Source organism: Giraffa tippelskirchi, chromosome 14 (assembly GCF_054371585.1).
Source record: "Giraffa tippelskirchi isolate mGirTip1 chromosome 14, T2T-mGirTip1v1.2.pri, whole genome shotgun sequence".
Lineage (NCBI taxonomy): Eukaryota > Metazoa > Chordata > Mammalia > Artiodactyla > Giraffidae > Giraffa > Giraffa tippelskirchi.
Window position 1 is genome coordinate 8,427,351 of NC_137288.1, and position 18,673 is coordinate 8,446,023.

The following is an 18,673-nucleotide window of genomic DNA, read 5'->3' on the forward strand; positions in this document are numbered from 1 at the left end:
GCCTCCTCTTCTCCCCCGGTGGGGCTGATGCCTCCGTGGGCACGCTCACCTGGAGCCTGCACTGGGCCTCACGGGCGGGGGGGTGGTGCTCCGACCCCTCCCTCCGGGAGGTGGATGGGGTGTCCCCGTCCTCGGCCTCATCACGTGGGAAGCTCTGCAACGACAGTGACCGTCAGCCAGCCATGCTGGGAGTTTTCCAAGCTGGGCCTGGCCAGTGGAACCGCTGCTTCTGCCTGCTCGAACTTCTCTTCCCAGAAGGGTCAGAGACGTGTGTCTGCTCAGATCCCCACCCGGGAGGAAAGAGACCCACCTGTGGGTGTGAGGTCAGCCTGGGCGGCCGCCGCTGCCCGCACACTCCCCATCGGGCCCAGCCTGCTCTCCCCTGGGGTGTGGACACAACTTGTCCGCAGGCTTCTGACCCCACATCCGCCTGGGCTTCCTTGAGGGAGACACACCCCGAGAAACCCGCATCCACACACACAGGCAAAGGACCCGGTGTTTCCGGGTGGCATGGGCGAGGTGGCCTGGCCCGGCCTGGGGCTCCCCGTGTTACCTTTCTGTTTCTCCGGGCAAACGGCCAGAGGCCTCTCGGGGGTGTCCTGAGCCAACGTCGACAGGGTGCCCACGCACACTGCCTGTGAGCTCTCCTGAGGCCCTGGCCTCTGGGCATGGGCAAACAGCAGAACATCCTGGCAGCAAGTGATCTGGCTGGGGGCTCCTCTCCGCTCTGGAGGCCTGGATACCCGGGTTGCGGGTTCTGTTGGGTTCTGTTGCCGGCAGGTGACATCATCGCCTGGGGTTCGTGCTGAGGTCCCTTCCCCAAAACTACCCAAGGGAATCTCTGGGTTTCTGACTGCTCGACCACCCCCCTTAGGCCATGTGCAGACACAGAGATGCCCACACAGCCCAGCCCACAGCCCTGGGGAGGCCTGGGTGCAGCCAGGGCCTGAGCTCCGAGGGCCCTGCTGCTCTCAGACCAGGCTCCTTCTTCTCATAAGTGGTGTGGCCCTGGACAAGCATATGCCCCTCAGGGTTTCCCCAGTCTCTCCATCTGCAGAGTGGGGGTCATTCTCCCATCTGCTTCCTAGGTCTGTCGGCCTACGAGCAGCTCCATGCCTTTCCACCTGGGGCCGATATCACGTGGAGCTCGTGCGCTGAGACTTCAGAAAGAAAGATTCCATCCAGGGCTGACATAGCACAGAATGGGGCAGAACGAGGCCTGGATGTGCCGTGGTACCCAGGAAAAGGCACTCCCCCTCCTGACTGTTTTGAGACCCCGCATCCAAGCTGGAGGACAGAAAGGAAGACTCGAAGGTCTCCCTCTCTTGTAGAAAAGAGTAGCCAACTTTCTGGTCCTGTTTCCATTGAGATTCTGTTCAAGTGTCCCAGCTCGGCTTCTGCGGGTGGCTGAGCTTCTAATGGCTCCCTGCGTTCTTGTCTTTTCCTCTGCAAACCTTCCGTCCTTTTCCCCCTTCTGGGGTGGATGGGCGCTGTCATTGCTTCTACCTTCGAGACAGATTGAGGAAAAGTCTGGACCATCGACTCCTTTCCTCTCTTTGGTTCCGTGTCTCTCTCTGGCTGTGTCCCTCTCTTTTCCTTTCTCAATTCCCTCTGTGTCTTCCTCTTTCTCTCTCGTGTGTGAATGGATGGATGCTAGGAATTCCACATGTATATGATTAGATGAGGGTTATGTTTTAGGGATAGGTTAGAGGGAGAGAAAGGCTTCAGGTCGGAGTTGGTCATAGGGGAAGGGTCAAGGGTGGTGGTGGTGTTTCTTGGAATCTGAGTGCTGTGCATTCTTCGTCTCTTTCCATATGAACCCCTTCTCAGATACACCACTTGGAAGGAGTCTCTCGTGTTCCGTTTCCTATCTTTTGCATTTGTGAATGCTTAGCTTCTCTGTTGTGAAGAGGTTCCATTGGATGGAAACCCATTGGTGTACTTCGTGTACCTCTTTCCCTTAATTGAAGAGACCCATTTCTACCTCCGCCCAGCAAATGGCAAGGAGACTCTGATGTTAAGGAGCCTTTGACCTACGCTTCTTTCTAGCTATCTCATGACATCAGTCTTTAGGGTGAGGTTTTTCCCCAATATTGAGGTGGTCTGAGATCCAAACCAATAGCGTTCTTCAGATGTAGCTGTCTGGGTTTCCCATGGACATTGATTGAAGAGGCTTTCTTGTTCCCATTTGGATAATCTCCCCTTCTGTGTCAGAGATGAGTTGACGATGGATGCTGGGGTTTGTTTCTGGACCCTCAACTTTATTCCATCGATCTGGATCTGTGTGTGTTGTTGTATTCCCAATAGCATACTGTCCTGCCGCTGCTGCTGCTGCTGCTAAGTCACTTCAGTCGTGTCAGACTCTGCGCGACCCCATGGCCTGCAGCCTACCAGGCTCCTCCGTCCAGGGCATTTTCCAGGCAAGAGTACTGGAGTGGGTCGCCATTGCCTTCTCCGATACTCTCCTGAGGATCCTAGTTTGGTCGTCTAATTTCCTTTCACACAACCTTGGATGTCCGTATCGGGGCCTTTTCGTCGGATTGTATTGACAATTTAGGCTCTTTTCTGTTTCCGTAACCCCTTTTGCAATTCTTTGTTCGGTGCGAAAATGCTTTGGCATTTTGGGAGGAATAGCATCGAAGCTGTGGATTGCCTTGTGGGGCTGTGACATCATTTTACCAATAGGAATTTTTCAAGCCCTGAGCACAGCTTCTCTCTCCAGTGATTGGTGTGGGCTTGATCTTCCTTCTTCCATCTCTCGCCATTTTGTGAGAACAGGTGCATCCTTCCCTTCTGGGTTAGATGGACTCGTGGATATCACTTCAGTGCATGGCATTGTCAGTGGGGGTGATAATTCCCTTCTCATTGGAAGACTTTGCTGTGAGTATTAGAAATGCAAGTGACTTCTCTTCCCCTTCCTCCCTGTCCATCTCTCAGAGCCACCGGGAAACAGAGGCCTCATCCACGGTCACACAGGCCTGAGGGGGTGCAACTAGACTGTTGTTTCTTCAGGCCCTCAGTGCTGGACATCATCCGGGATCCTCTGTGTGTGTCTTCCTCAGTCTGGTGTCCCTTCAGACCTTTCCCTAGTTTTCACAGGCTTGTTGTGTTGGTGTTCTTTGTCTGTTTGGAGACACATCCTTGATAAGCTTTGTGTTTCCACTCATTCGTCTGGCGATGTATGACCTGTCTTTTGCTTTTGTCATGAGGTCTTTCCCACAGTAGATATCTTTGATTTTGCCAAGTCCACTGTATTCTCTCGGTTTTTTTGTGGACTGCCTTTTAGTTTTGTGTGTGAAGACTCAAAGCACGTGTCCGGTTTCTGCTCATTGTTCTTCTAGATTGGTGACAAGTTTTCACGGAAAGTTTGTCTAGGGATAAGTGGAAGTGAACTCGGTTTAAGGTGTCAAGTCTCCATCTCCATTCATGTCATCCCCTGCAGTTTCCAATTCCCTGTTCCTGAGTGGTTTTGGAGACCTTGTGGGGAGTTTGGTTGCATTGGAGTTTGCATTACCACCTTGATTCGATTCACACTGTTCTGCCGTCAGGGACACTGTCAAGGGGGAGTGAGGAGCAGCCTGCACTTCCAGCAGTGACCACACGGTGGGGCGAGTGCTGCTCTCCCCTCTGGGAGCCCCAGGCCACAGGCATCCCAGTGAGGAGCCAGCTCTGTGCTCAGCTGAAAGGAGTTAGTCTCTCAGGGGCCTCTGAGCCCTTGCCTTTGGATCACCCAGGGCGGGCATTGACTGGGACAGAAAAAATTGCCCTGAATTCCATGGACGGAAGAGCCTGGCTGTGTAGAGTTCGTGGGTTGCCGTGAATCAGACACAACTGAGGACAGAAAAATTCAATACATTAAAACACTTTTGGGGGGTGGGGGTGAGTGAAAGGGGGTGATGTGGGTTTTTTTGTCTTATATAACAGCCAAGGGAAATCTAGTTTAAACCTAAATTCACATAGACGGGAAAGGTATAGCTCTCCGTCACCCTATTAAAAAAAAAAAAAAAAAAACTACTAAACTTTTCTGAAAGTTTATTTACTAGCTTCCTTGAGCAGTTCATGGTGAAGCTTTTTTTTTTTTTTTTTTTTTTCTGTGACATTGGCCTCATTAAAAAGTACGGTTTGCCTTTACTGGATAATTTTGTTCATTGGTTTCTTAGGGAACCTTGGTAATATTTGAGTTTCCTGGGGAGTATGGTCACATGACCTGGCCCTGGCCAATCGGTGCGTTCCACCTCCCTGGCCACTGTGATTGGCTCCGGGCTGGGGCAGTGCCCAATCGGGGCCCAGGGCCGGGCCTGACGTTGGAAGCCAGGGGAAGACGAGCTGTCGTCCTGCTGGGGTAGGGGAAGGGGTGGGGCCGGGGGAGGTCAGGCTCCAGCAGTGGGAGGGGCGTGAGGTCCGCCTGCGGCAGTTGGTGACCTTCCCGCTCCCCTCAGGGCAGAGCCGCCGGCCTGAGAATGAGGGCGCTGCTGAGCCCAGGGGCTGGGATGGCCCGTTGCTGCTGTGGTCCCAGAGCTCCACCCAAGACCTGAGGGAAACCTTCTGCCCGTGAGTCCTCTCCCGCTTGTCTGTCAGCTTGTTTGAAGCATGCTGGGTTTTCTGCCCAGCTGGCTAAGGGGAGTCCCTGGAAATGCAATGGTGTGGGTTTTGGCAGACTTCAGGGAAGACATGCCAGATGAGCCTGGGAGACTCCAGCTTAATCTGGATTCAGGAGATATCTCTTCGGGCCAGCTAGTAATTGTAGGATAAGCCTAATGAGTCTTCACAGGATGAAGAGAGTAACGTGCCAAGGTAGCATTCGATGTCCTCATTCGAGAGGATGAAGCTGGTGCTCAGAGAAGGGGGGAACTTGGCCACAGCAAGGAGGTGTGCACCCAGACAGAACCCCCAGATCCGGCCATTGGAGCTCAGGGAGGCCACTGGTGTGGCTTGTCCCTGTGGCAGGGGCCGAGGCACGCAGCCCACCCTGATTCCTGTGGGGGCCTGACTTGGGAAGTGCCATCTGGTAGCTTTGAGACTCACCAAACCAAATTGCACTGGAGAGAGGAGGGACACCTTCCTTCATCCACCCCCCACCCCCGCCGGCTTCCCACATACCCTGACCCCTTTCTCTCGATTTCGGAGCCATTTCCAGAGTCCCGCTCATATGACCTCATTCGAAGTGCACTGTGGACGAGCTGCCATCTGCAGCTGCTACCACAGCAGCCAAGGGCTTTAGCTCCCGAGTACCTCCCTTCCTTTGGAACTTGGGGGCCCTCTACTCCCCACTTGCACACCACAGACCTTTGCTGAGGATTGTGGGGACCCTCACTCAGTTTGCAGCACGTTGTAGCCATCCCTGTCCTCCCTTGAAACTCAGCTTGTGAGCTCCTTTGGAGCAGCGTGGCCCACCTGGCTGCAACGGAAGAGACACAGCTGACAGTGAAACAACAGCTTAGATCTGAGAGCCGGAAAGCTCTGTCAAAAGGGACCTCCCTCTTCACGCCGTAGAGGCTGTAGGAGCCGCCAGGGTTTCGGAACCAGTGCTGGGGCCAAAATGACTCCACAGCTGTTTTCCTTCCTGGGGAGGGTTCTGGCTTGAGTGGGAATGGCTCAAGTCTAAGGTTCTGAAAGCCCACTGTGTGCAGATGCACGGTACACAGAGAGGAGAAGGTGGAGTCCTGCCCTGGAGGTGGTCACAGCTCACGGATGAGCCAGGCAGGCAGGCAGGCAGGGCATGAGAACACCTGAGCTGCCTTCATGAGTGAATGGTGTGGGGGCAGAGGAAGAGAAGCCGGTCTGCTCCCTCATGTGGTGCCCAGGGCAGGTTGTCCCCAGAGGAAACCCTTACGACGGTGAGGAGAATCCCTGCTGTTTCCCAAGGGGTTCCGTCGGTGCGTGTCTTCCCCGGAGCGCTCAGGCCGTCTCTAAAGTACACTGGCCATGGGCATTGCCTCTCCTTGGAACTTCCCATGTGTTTCTCTTTTTTATGGAACAGTGATTTTCTAGAGGGGTTCTGGGCCACAAGGATGTTGGGTCATTTTCTAGCCTTCTGTCATGAAGAACGCTTTCCTGGGCGTTGGGGTGGTTTGTTGTTCCAGCTCCCTTTCTTGGCTTCTTTTGGGAGCTGGTGCAACAAGACGAGCTCAGCCTCTGCCTTCTGGCTGAGATGTCACCCTTCAAACAGCAATGCCTGCCTGGATAATGATGGCAGTTGCCAAAAGGGCTTCGTTTGGCACATGGTATCTTGAAAGGACATACACCGTCCTTTCAGATATCAAAGGCTAGTTCAAATGACATAAAAATGAGAACTCTCCAATGGAGTCTTACAGTAGGTGGAGAGTCCGAAAAACACTGCTTCAGTCATTTCACGGAGAGTCATTGATTGGGGACACCAAGAATATAGGAAGGAATGCACAAAGAAAAGATGAAATTGTGTTCAGGATCGGGGGAAGGGATGAACAGGGCGTGCTTGCCTTGAATCCAGGCTTTGTTGGGGGGTGGGGCATAAAGATCAAACGGGTCTGAAACTACCAAGTGGTGATGGTAACACAGGATCACCAGAGTTACACAACAGTGTTCCCAAATTGCAACAATGATGAAAAAGTTTACGAATCCCAACTTAACCAACAAAAATACAGGAAACCATACAAAAAAGAAAACATCACCAGAAAGGTGGAAACAAACCAAATGCAAAGCAGTTCAGGGGAAAGGAACTCCATGTCCCCTGGGGGCAGACCGAGTTGCCGGCGTCCACGGTGAGCAGACAGGGATGGAGGCTGCAGAGCCGACCGCTCCCCTGGACGTGGTGTTTCCGGCAAGGGCTCTGGGTGTCTGTCCAGAGCGGGGGCTCGTTCTCCCTGCAGGGGTGGGTGAGTCATCGTGGGCGTCTGGGTGTTGCGCGGGAGCCAGGGCAGGCTCTCCCTGCCGAGGCGGTGACTCCTCCTCTGCCTCGGGTTCTCCTGCCAGATCCCGAGCAGGTACAGGTGCACGTGGAGGTGGAGGTTCTGGCTGAGGGGGTGGGACATCAGTGCCTGGGGCTGGGGGTCCTGCAGGCACGGAGATCCGATCTGCCCGGTGTGCTGGCCAGTACCCAGCTGGCCTGGTGTCTCTGCGAGGGCAAGTCTCGGTTCTCCATCTGCCCTCGGTGGATCCCTGGGTCCTGCACCTGGAGCCACCACCTCTGTAGGGACAGGTCTGGGAAGTGGAGCCTGGTTCCAGTTGGAGGTCAGTGCTAGAGCTGGGGGAGAAGCAAAGTTTGCCCACAGGCCAGCCTTGGCATGTGCGTATCCCGGGACAGAAAGCTTCCAAGAGATTCCCAAAGAATACCCAGCGTCGGATGTCTTTTGGGACTGAAGTGTGCGAGACGGGGGGCGGGGGGTGTGAGGCCAGCGCTTGCTGCAGGCCCAGCAGCAGCTTTCGGGGACTCGTCCCTGTGTAGCTCAGCACCCCGTCCCCACACACTCCCGTGCAGCAGCCCCAGCGTCCTTACCTCTGTGCTCTGGCGTGCTGGGCTCCAGGTCCTCCTGCTGCCTCAGAGGCCGGGGTTCTCGGGACTCTGGGTCGGAGCCGGGTGTGCTGAGCTCCGTGGCAGCCTCAGACTGGGCCGGCGGGTGTATCCTGGGCGGTGTCTCTGCAGCAGGCCTTCCCCGCCTCCTCTTCTCCCCCGGTGGGGCTGATGCCTCCGTGGGCACGCTCACCTGGAGCCTGCACTGGGCCTCACGGGCGGGGGGGTGGTGCTCCGACCCCTCCCTCCGGGAGGTGGATGGGGTGTCCCCGTCCTCGGCCTCATCACGTGGGAAGCTCTGCAACGACAGTGACCGTCAGCCAGCCATGCTGGGAGTTTTCCAAGCTGGGCCTGGCCAGTGGAACCGCTGCTTCTGCCTGCTCGAACTTCTCTTCCCAGAAGGGTCAGAGACGTGTGTCTGCTCAGATCCCCACCCGGGAGGAAAGAGACCCACCTGTGGGTGTGAGGTCAGCCTGGGCGGCCGCCGCTGCCCGCACACTCCCCATCGGGCCCAGCCTGCTCTCCCTTGGGGTGTGGACACAACTTGTCCGCAGGCTTCTGACCCCACATCCGCCTGGGCTTCCTTGAGGGAGACACACCCCGAGAAACCCGCATCCACACACACAGGCAAAGGACCCGGTGTTTCCGGGTGGCATGGGCGAGGTGGCCTGGCCCGGCCTGGGGCTCCCCGTGTTACCTTTCTGTTTCTCCGGGCAAACGGCCAGAGGCCTCTCGGGGGTGTCCTGAGCCAACGTCGACAGGGTGCCCACGCACACTGCCTGTGAGCTCTCCTGAGGCCCCGGCCTCTGGGCATGGGCAAACAGCAGAACATCCTGGCAGCAAGTGATCTGGCTGGGGCCTCCTCTCCGCTCTGGAGGCCTGGATACCCGGGTTGCGGGTTCTGTTGGGTTCTGTTGCCGGCAGGTGACATCATCGCCTGGGGTTCGTGCTGAGGTCCCTTCCCCAAAACTTCCCAAGGGAATCTCTGGGTTTCTGACTGCTCGACCACCCCCCTTAGGCCATGTGCAGGCACAGAGACACCCACACAGCCCAGCCCACAGCCCTGGGGAGGCCTGGGTGCAGCCAGGGCCTGAGCTCCGAGGGCCCTGCTGCTCTCAGACCAGGCTCCTTCTTCTCATAAGTGGTGTGGCCCTGGACAAGCATATGCCCCTCAGGGTTTCCCCAGTCTCTCCATCTGCAGAGTGGGGGTCATTCTCCCATCTGCTTCCTAGGTCTGTCGGCCTACGAGCAGCTCCATGCCTTTCCACCTGGGGCCGATATCACATGGAGCTCGTGCACTGAGACTTCTGAAAGAAAGATTCCATCCAGGGCTGACATAGCACAGAATGGGGCAGAACGAGGCCTGGATGTGGCGTGGTACCCAGGAAAACGCACTCCCCCTCCTGACTGTTTTGAGACCCCGCATCCAAGTTGGAGGACCGAAAGGAAAACTCGAAGGTCTCCCTCTCTTGTAGAAAAGAGTAGCCAACTTTCTGGTCCTCTGTTTCCATTGAGATTCTGTTCAAGTGTCCCAGCTCGGCTTCTGCGGGTGGCTGAGCTTCTAATGGCTCCCTGCGTTCTTGTCTTTTCCTCTGCAAACCTTCCCTCCTTTTTCCCCTTCTGGGGTGGATGGGCGCTGTCTTTGCTTCTACCTTCGAGACAGATTGAGGAAAAGTCTGGACCATCGACTCCTTTCCTCTCTTTGGTTCCGTGTCTCTCTCTGGCTGTGTCCCTCTCTTTTCCTTTCTCAATTCCCTCTGTGTCTTCCTCTTTCTCACTCGTGTGTGGATGGATGGATGCTAGGAATTCCACATGTATATGATTAGATGAGGGTTATGTTTTAGGGATAGGTTAGAGGGAGAGAAAGGCTTCACGTCGGAGTTGGTCATAGGGGAAGGGTCAAGGGTGGTGGTGGTGTTTCTTGGAATCTGAGTGCTGTGCATTCTTCGTCTCTTTCCATATGAACCCCTTCTCAGATACACCACTTGGAAGGAGTCTCTCGTTTTCCGTTTCCTATCTTTTGCATTTGTGAATGCTTAGCTTCTCTGTTGTGAAGAGGTTCCATTGGATGGAAACCCATTGGTGTACTTCGTGTACCTCTTTCCCTTAATTGAAGAGACCCATTTCTACCTCCGCCCAGCAAATGGCAAGGAGACTCTGATGTTAAGGAGCCTTTGACCTACGCTTCTTTCTAGCTATCTCATGACATCAGTCTTTAGGGTGAGGTTTTTCCCCAATATTGAGGTGGTCTGAGATCCAAACCAATAGCGTTCTTCAGATGTAGCTGTCTGGGTTTCCCATGGACATTGATTGAAGAGGCTTTCTTGTTCCCATTTGGATAATCTCCCCTTCTGTGTCAGAGATGAGTTGACGATGGATGCTGGGGTTTGTTTCTGGACCCTCAACTTTATTCCATCGATCTGGATCTGTGTGTGTTGTTGTATTCCCAATAGCATACTGTCCTGCCGCTGCTGCTGCTGCTGCTAAGTCACTTCAGTCGTGTCAGACTCTGCGCGACCCCATGGCCTGCAGCCTACCAGCCTCCTCCGTCCAGGGCATTTTCCAGGTAAGAGTACTGGAGTGGGTCGCCATTGCCTTCTCCGATACTCTCCTGAGGATCCTAGTTTGGTCGTCTAATTTCCTTTCACACAACCTTGGATGTCCGTATCGGGGCCTTTTCGTCGGATTGTATTGACAATTTAGGCTCTTTTCTGTTTCCGTACCCCTTTTGCAATTCTTTGTTCGGTGCGAAAATGCATTGGCATTTTGGGAGGAATAGCATCGAAGCTGTGGATTGCCTTGTGGGGCTGTGACATCATTTTACCAATAGGAATTTTTCAAGCCCTGAGCACAGCTTCTCTCTCCAGTGATTGGTGTGGGCTTGATCTTCCTTCTTCCATCTCTCGCCGTTTTGTGAGAACAGGTGCATCCTTCCCTTCTGGGTTAGATGGACTCGTGGATATCACTTCAGTGCATGGCATTGTCAGTGGGGGTGATAATTCCCTTCTCATTGGAGGACTTTGCTGTGAGTATTAGAAATGCAAGTGACTTCTCTTCCCCTTCCTCCCTGTCCATCTCTCAGAGCCACCGGGAAACAGAGGCCTCATCCACGGTCACACAGGCCTGAGGGGGTGCAACTAGACTGTTGTTTCTTCAGGACCTCAGTGCTGGACATCATCCGGGATACTCTGTGTGTGTCTTCCTCAGTCTGGTGTCCCTTCAGACCTTTCCCTAGTTTTCACAGGCTTGTTGTGTTGGTGTTCTTTGTCTGTTTGGAGACACATCCTTGATAAGCTTTGTGTTTCCACTCATTCGTCTGGCGATGTATGACCTGTCTTTTGCTTTTGTCATGAGGTCTTTCCCACAGTAGATATCTTTGATTTTGCCAAGTCCACTGTATTCTCTGGTTTTTTTTGTGGACTGCCTTTTAGTTTTGTGTGTGAAGACTCAAAGCACGTGTCCGGTTTCTGCTCATTGTTCTTCTAGATTGGTGACAAGTTTTCACGGAAAGTTTGTCTAGGGATAAGTGGAAGTGAACTCGGTGTAAGGTGTCAAGTCTCCATCTCCATTCATGTCATCCCCTGCAGTTTCCAATTCCCTGTTCCTGAGTGGTTTTGGAGACCTTGTGGGGAGTTTGGTTGCATTGGAGTTTGCATTACCACCTTGATTCGATTCACACTGTTCTGCCGTCAGGGACACTGTCAAGGGGGAGTGAGGAGCAGCCTGCACTTCCAGCAGTGACCACACGGTGGGGCGAGTGCTGCTCTCCCCTCTGGGAGCCCCAGGCCACAGGCATCCCAGTGAGGAGCCAGCTCTGTGCTCAGCTGAAAGGAGTTAGTCTCTCAGGGGCCTCTGAGCCCTTGCCTTTGGATCACCCAGGGTGGGCATTGACTGGGACAGAAAAAATTGCCCTGAATTCCATGGACGGAAGAGCCTGGCTGTGTAGAGTTCGTGGGTTGCCGTGAATCAGACACAACTGAGGACAGAAAAATTCAATACATTAAAACACTTTTGGGGGGTGGGGGTGAGTGAAAGGGGGTGATGTGGGTTTTTTTGTCTTATATAACAGCCAAGGGAAATATAGTTTAAACCTAAATTCACATAGACGGGAAAGGTATAGCTCTCCGTCACCCTATTTAAAAAAAAAAAAAAAAACTACTAAACTTTTCTGAAAGTTTATTTACTAGCTTCCTTGAGCAGTTCATGGTGAAGGTTTTTTTTTTTTTTTTTTCTGTGACATTGGCCTCATTAAAAAGTACGGTTTGCCTTTACTGGATAATTTTGTTCATTGGTTTCTTAGGGAACCTTGGTAATATTTGAGTTTCCTGGGGAGTATGGTCACATGACCTGGCCCTGGCCAATCGGTGCGTTCCACCTCCCTGGCCACTGTGATTGGCTCCGGGCTGGGGCAGTGCCCAATCGGGGCCCAGGGCCGGGCCTGACGTTGGAAGCCAGGGGAAGACGAGCTGTCGTCCTGCTGGGGTAGGGGAAGGGGTGGGGCCGGGGGAGGTCAGGCTCCAGCAGTGGGAGGGGCGTGAGGTCCGCCTGCGGCAGTTGGTGACCTTCCCGCTCCCCTCAGGGCAGAGCCGCCGGCCTGAGAATGAGGGCGCTGCTGAGCCCAGGGGCTGGGATGGCCCGTTGCTGCTGTGGTCCCAGAGCTCCACCCAAGACCTGAGGGAAACCTTCTGCCCGTGAGTCCTCTCCCGCTTGTCTGTCAGCTTGTTTGAAGCATGCTGGGTTTTCTGCCCAGCTGGCTAAGGGGAGTCCCTGGAAATGCAATGGTGTGGGTTTTGGCAGACTTCAGGGAAGACATGCCAGATGAGCCTGGGAGACTCCAGCTTAATCTGGATTCAGGAGATATCTCTTCGGGCCAGCTAGTAATTGTAGGATAAGCCTAATGAGTCTTCACAGGATGAAGAGAGTAACGTGCCAAGGTAGCATTCGATGTCCTCATTCGAGAGGATGAAGCTGGTGCTCAGAGAAGGGGGGAACTTGGCCACAGCAAGGAGGTGTGCACCCAGACAGAACCCCCAGATCCGGCCATTGGAGCTCAGGGAGGCCACTGGTGTGGCTTGTCCCTGTGGCAGGGGCCGAGGCACGCAGCCCACCCTGATTCCTGTGGGGGCCTGACTTGGGAAGTGCCATCTGGTAGCTTTGAGACTCACCAAACCAAATTGCACTGGAGAGAGGAGGGACACCTTCCTTCATCCACCCCCCACCCCGCCGGCTTCCCACATACCCTGACCCCTTTCTCTCGATTTCGGAGCCATTTCCAGAGTCCCGCTCATATGACCTCATTTGAAGTGCACTGTGGACGAGCTGCCATCTGCAGCTGCTACCACAGCAGCCAAGGGCTTTAGCTCCCGAGTACCTCCCTTCCTTTGGAACTTGGGGGCCCTCTACTCCCCACTTGCACACCACAGACCTTTGCTGAGGATTGTGGGGACCCTCACTCAGTTTGCAGCACGTTGTAGCCATCCCTGTCCTCCCTTGAAACTCAGCTTGTGAGCTCCTTTGGAGCAGCGTGGCCCACCTGGCTGCAACGGAAGAGACACAGCTGACAGTGAAACAACAGCTTAGATCTGAGAGCCGGAAAGCTCTGTCAAAAGGGACCTCCCTCTTCACGCCGTAGAGGCTGTAGGAGCCGCCAGGGTTTCGGAACCAGTGTTGGGGCCAAAATGACTCCACAGCTGTTTTCCTTCCTGGGGAGGGTTCTGGCTTGAGTGGGAATGGCTCAAGTCTAAGGTTCTGAAAGCCCACTGTGTGCAGATGCACGGTACACAGAGAGGAGAAGGTGGAGTCCTGCCCTGGAGGTGGTCACAGCTCACGGATGAGCCAGGCAGGCAGGCAGGCAGGGCATGAGAACACCTGAGCTGCCTTCATGAGTGAATGGTGTGGGGGCAGAGGAAGAGAAGCCGGTCTGCTCCCTCATGTGGTGCCCAGGGCAGGTTGTCCCCAGAGGAAACCCTTACGACGGTGAGGAGAATCCCTGCTGTTTCCCAAGGGGTTCCGTCGGTGCGTGTCTTCCCCGGAGCGCTCAGGCCGTCTCTAAAGTACACTGGCCATGGGCATTGCCTCTCCTTGGAACTTCCCATGTGTTTCTCTTTTTTATGGAACAGTGATTTTCTAGAGGGGTTCTGGGCCACAAGGATGTTGGGTCATTTTCTAGCCTTCTGTCATGAAGAACGCTTTCCTGGGCGTTGGGGTGGTTTGTTGTTCCAGCTCCCTTTCTTGGCTTCTTTTGGGAGCTGGTGCAACAAGACGAGCTCAGCCTCTGCCTTCTGGCTGAGATGTCACCCTTCAAACAGCAATGCCTGCCTGGATAATGATGGCAGTGGCCAAAAGGGCTTCGTTTGGCACATGGTATCTTGAAAGGACATACACCGTCCTTTCAGATATCAAAGGCTAGTTCAAATGACATAAAAATGAGAACTCTCCAATGGAGTCTTACAGTAGGTGGAGAGTCCGAAAAACACTGCTTCAGTGATTTCACGGAGAGTCATTGATTGGGGACACCAAGAATATAGGAAGGAATGCACAAAGAAAAGATGAAATTGTGTTCAGGATCGGGGGAAGGGATGAACAGGGCGTGCTTGCCTTGAATCCAGGCTTTGTTGGGGGGTGGGACATAAAGATCAAACGGGTCTGAAACTACCAAGTGGTGATGGTAACACAGGATCACCAGAGTTACACAACAGTGTTCCCAAATTGCAACAATGATGAAAAAGTTTACGAATCCCAACTTAACCAACAAAAATACAGGAAACCATACAAAAAAGAAAACATCACCAGAAAGGTGGAAACAAACCAAATGCAAAGCAGTTCAGGGGAAAGGAACTCCATGTCCCCTGGGGGCAGACCGAGTTGCCGGCGTCCACGGTGAGCAGACAGGGATGGAGGCTGCAGAGCCGACCGCTCCCCTGGACGTGGTGTTTCCGGCAAGGGCTCTGGGTGTCTGTCCAGAGCGGGGGCTCGTTCTCCCTGCAGGGGTGGGTGAGTCATCGTGGGCGTCTGGGTGTTGCGCGGGAGCCAGGGCAGGCTCTCCCTGCCGAGGCGGTGACTCCTCCTCTGCCTCGGGTTCTCCTGCCAGAGCCCGAGCAGGTACAGGTGCACGTGGAGGTGGAGGTTCTGGCTGAGGGGGTGGGACATCAGTGCCTGGGGCTGGGGGTCCTGCAGGCACGGAGATCCGATCTGCCCGGTGTGCTGGCCAGTACCCAGCTGGCCTGGTGTCTCTGCGAGGGCAAGTCTCGGTTCTCCATCTGCCCTCGGTGGATCCCTGGGTCCTGCACCTGGAGCCACCACCTCTGTAGGGACAGGTCTGGGAAGTGGAGCCTGGTTCCAGTTGGAGGTCAGTGCTAGAGCTGGGGGAGAAGCAAAGTTTGCCCACAGGCCAGCCTTGGCATGTGCGTATCCCGGGACAGAAAGCTTCCAAGAGATTCCCAAAGAATACCCAGCGTCGGATGTCTTTTGGGACTGAAGTGTGCGAGACGGGGGGCGGGGGGTGTGAGGCCAGCGCTTGCTGCAGGCCCAGCAGCAGCTTTCGGGGACTCGTCCCTGTGTAGCTCAGCACCCCGTCCCCACACACTCCCGTGCAGCAGCCCCAGCGTCCTCACCTCTGTGCTCTGGCGTGCTGGGCTCCAGGTCCTCCTGCTGCCTCAGAGGCCGGGGTTCTCGGGACTCTGGGTCGGAGCCGGGTGTGCTGAGCTCCGTGGCAGCCTCAGACTGGGCCGGCGGGTGTATCCTGGGCGGTGTCTCTGCAGCAGGCCTTCCCCGCCTCCTCTTCTCCCCCGGTGGGCCTGATGCCTCCGTGGGCACGCTCACCTGGAGCCTGCACTGGGCCTCACGGGCGGGGGGGTGGTGCTCCGACCCCTCCCTCCGGGAGGTGGATGGGGTGTCCCCGTCCTCGGCCTCATCACGTGGGAAGCTCTGCAACGACAGTGACCGTCAGCCAGCCATGCTGGGAGTTTTCCAAGCTGGGCCTGGCCAGTGGAACCGCTGCTTCTGCCTGCTCGAACTTCTCTTCCCAGAAGGGTCAGAGACGTGTGTCTGCTCAGATCCCCACCCGGGAGGAAAGAGACCCACCTGTGGGTGTGAGGTCAGCCTGGGCGGCCGCTGCTGCCCGCACACTCCCCATCGGGCCCAGCCTGCTCTCCCCTGGGGTGTGGACACAACTTGTCCGCAGGCTTCTGACCCCACATCCGCCTGGGCTTCCTTGAGGGAGACACACCCCGAGAAACCCGCATCCACACACACAGGCAAAGGACCCGGTGTTTCCGGGTGGCATGGGCGAGGTGGCCTGGCCCGGCCTGGGGCTCCCCGTGTTACCTTTCTGTTTCTCCGGGCAAACGGCCAGAGGCCTCTCGGGGGTGTCCTGAGCCAACGTCGACAGGGTGCCCACGCACACTGCCTGTGAGCTCTCCTGAGGCCCCGGCCTCTGGGCATGGGCAAACAGCAGAACATCCTGGCAGCAAGTGATCTGGCTGGGGGCTCCTCTCCACTCTGGAGGCCTGGATACCCGGGTTGCGGGTTCTGTTGGGTTCTGTTGCCGGCAGGTGACATCATCGCCTGGGGTTCGTGCTGAGGTCCCTTCCCCAAAACTTCCCAAGGGAATCTCTGGGTTTCTGACTGCTCGACCACCCCCCTTAGGCCATGTGCAGGCACACAGACACCCACACAGCCCAGCCCACAGCCCTGGGGAGGCCTGGGTGCAGCCAGGGCCTGAGCTCCGAGGGCCCTGCTGCTCTCAGACCAGGCTCCTTCTTCTCATAAGTGGTGTGGCCCTGGACAAGCATATGCCCCTCAGGGTTTCCCCAGTCTCTCCATCTGCAGAGTGGGCGTCATTCTCCCATCTGCTTCCTAGGTCTGTCGGCCTACGAGCAGCTCCATGCCTTTCCACCTGGGGCCGATATCACATGGAGCTCGTGCGCTGAGACTTCTGAAAGAAAGATTCCATCCAGGGCTGACATAGCACAGAATGGGGCAGAACGAGGCCTGGATGTGCCGTGGTACCCAGGAAAACGCACTCCCCCTCCTGACTGTTTTGAGACCCCGCATCCAAGTTGGAGGAACGAAAGGAAAACTCGAAGGTCTCCCTCTCTTGTAGAAAAGAGTAGCCAACTTTCTGGTCCTCTGTTTCCATTGAGATTCTGTTCAAGTGTCCCAGCTCGGCTTCTGCGGGTGGCTGAGCTTCTAATGGCTCCCTGCGTTCTTGTCTTTTCCTCTGCAAACCTTCCCTCCTTTTTCCCCTTCTGGGGTGGATGGGCGCTGTCTTTGCTTCTACCTTCGAGACAGATTGAGGAAAAGTCTGGACCATCGACTCCTTTCCTCTCTTTGGTTCCGTGTCTCTCTCTGGCTGTGTCCCTCTCTTTTCCTTTCTCAGTTGCGTCTGTGTCTTCCTCTTTCTCTCTCGTGTGTGGATGGATGGATGCTAGGAATTCCACATGTATATGATTAGATGAGGGTTATGTTTTAGGGATAGGTTAGAGGGAGAGAAAGGCTTCAGGTCGGAGTTGGTCATAGGGGAAGGGTCAAGGGTGGTGGTGGTGTTTCTTGGAATCTGAGTGCTGTGCATTCTTCGTCTCTTTCCATATGAACCCCTTCTCAGATACACCACTTGGAAGGAGTCTCTCGTGTTCCGTTTCCTATCTTTTGCATTTGTGAATGCTTAGCTTCTCTGTTGTGAAGAGGTTCCATTGGATGGAAACCCATTGGTGTACTTCGTGTACCTCTTTCCCTTAATTGAAGAGACCCATTTCTACCTCCGCCCAGCAAATGGCAAGGAGACTCTGATGTTAAGGAGCCTTTGACCTACGCTTCTTTCTAGCTATCTCATGACATCAGTCTTTAGGGTGAGGTTTTTCCCCAATATTGAGGTGGTCTGAGATCCAAACCAATAGCGTTCTTCAGGTGTAGCTGTCTGGGTTTCCCATGGACATTGATTGAAGAGGCTTTCTTGTTCCCATTTGGATAATCTCCCCTTCTGTGTCAGAGATGAGTTGACGATGGATGCTGGGGTTTGTTTCTGGACCCTCAACTTTATTCCATCGATCTGGATCTGTGTGTGTTGTTGTATTCCCAATAGCATACTGTCCTGCCGCTGCTGCTGCTGCTGCTAAGTCACTTCAGTCGTGTCAGACTCTGCGCGACCCCATGGCCTGCAGCCTACCAGGCTCCTCCGTCCAGGGCATTTTCCAGGCAAGAGTACTGGAGTGGGTCGCCATTGCCTTCTCCGATACTCTCCTGAGGATCCTAGTTTGGTCGTCTAATTTCCTTTCACACAACCTTGGATGTCCGTATCGGGGCCTTTTCGTCGGATTGTATTGACAATTTAGGCTCTTTTCTGTTTCCGTACCCCTTTTGCAATTCTTTGTTCGGTGCGAAAATGCATTGGCATTTTGGGAGGAATAGCATCGAAGCTGTGGATTGCCTTGTGGGGCTGTGACATCATTTTACCAATAGGAATTTTTCAAACCCTGAGCACAGCTTCTCTCTCCAGTGATTGGTGTGGGCTTGATCTTCCTTCTTCCATCTCTCGCCGTTTTGTGAGAACAGGTGCATCCTTCCCTTCTGGGTTAGATGGACTCGTGGATATCACTTCAGTGCATGGCATTGTCAGTGGGGGTGATAATTCCCTTCTCATTGGAAGACTTTGCTGTGAGTATTAGAAATGCAAGTGACTTCTCTTCCCCTTCCTCCCTGTCCATCTCTCAGAGCCACCGGGAAACAGAGGCCTCATCCACGGTCACACAGGCCTGAGGGGGTGCAACTAGACTGTTGTTTCTTCAGGACCTCAGTGCTGGACATCATCCGGGATCCTCTGTGTGTGTCTTCCTCAGTCTGGTGTCCCTTCAGACCTTTCCCTAGTTTTCACAGGCTTGTTGTGTTGGTGTTCTTTGTCTGTTTGGAGACACATCCTTGATAAGCTTTGTGTTTCCACTCATTCGTCTGGCGATGTATGACCTGTCTTTTGCTTTTGTCATGAGGTCTTTCCCACAGTAGATATCTTTGATTTTGCCAAGTCCACTGTATTCTCTGGGTTTTTTTGTGGACTGCCTTTTAGTTTTGTGTGTGAAGACTCAAAGCACGTGTCCGGTTTCTGCTCATTGTTCTTCTAGATTGGTGACAAGTTTTCACGGAAAGTTTGTCTAGGGATAAGTGGAAGTGAACTCGGTGTAAGGTGTCAAG

The 18,673-nt window shown here is 54.6% G+C and overlaps 2 protein-coding genes across 2 annotated transcripts; both read right to left on the bottom strand.

The window, feature by feature from the left end:
- Positions 1 to 6,575: 6,575 nt before the first annotated feature.
- On the bottom strand, positions 6,576 to 8,356 carry LOC145534037 (uncharacterized). The gene is made up of 3 exons (XM_081561403.1): positions 8,187 to 8,356; positions 7,475 to 7,787; positions 6,576 to 7,222 (listed from the first exon to the last, which is right to left on the bottom strand). The coding sequence occupies exons 1-3, from the start codon at positions 8,319 to 8,321 to the stop codon at positions 6,591 to 6,593; spliced, it is 1,080 nt and encodes a 359-aa protein (XP_081417529.1). The 5' UTR covers positions 8,322 to 8,356; the 3' UTR covers positions 6,576 to 6,590.
- A 5,843-nt stretch (positions 8,357 to 14,199) lies between these two features.
- On the bottom strand, positions 14,200 to 15,984 carry LOC145534051 (uncharacterized). Its single transcript, XM_081561419.1, has 3 exons — positions 15,815 to 15,984; positions 15,103 to 15,415; positions 14,200 to 14,850 (listed from the first exon to the last, which is right to left on the bottom strand). Exons 1-3 carry the CDS (start codon positions 15,947 to 15,949, stop codon positions 14,219 to 14,221), a joined length of 1,080 nt encoding a protein of 359 aa, XP_081417545.1. The 5' UTR covers positions 15,950 to 15,984; the 3' UTR covers positions 14,200 to 14,218.
- Positions 15,985 to 18,673: the final 2,689 nt, after the last annotated feature.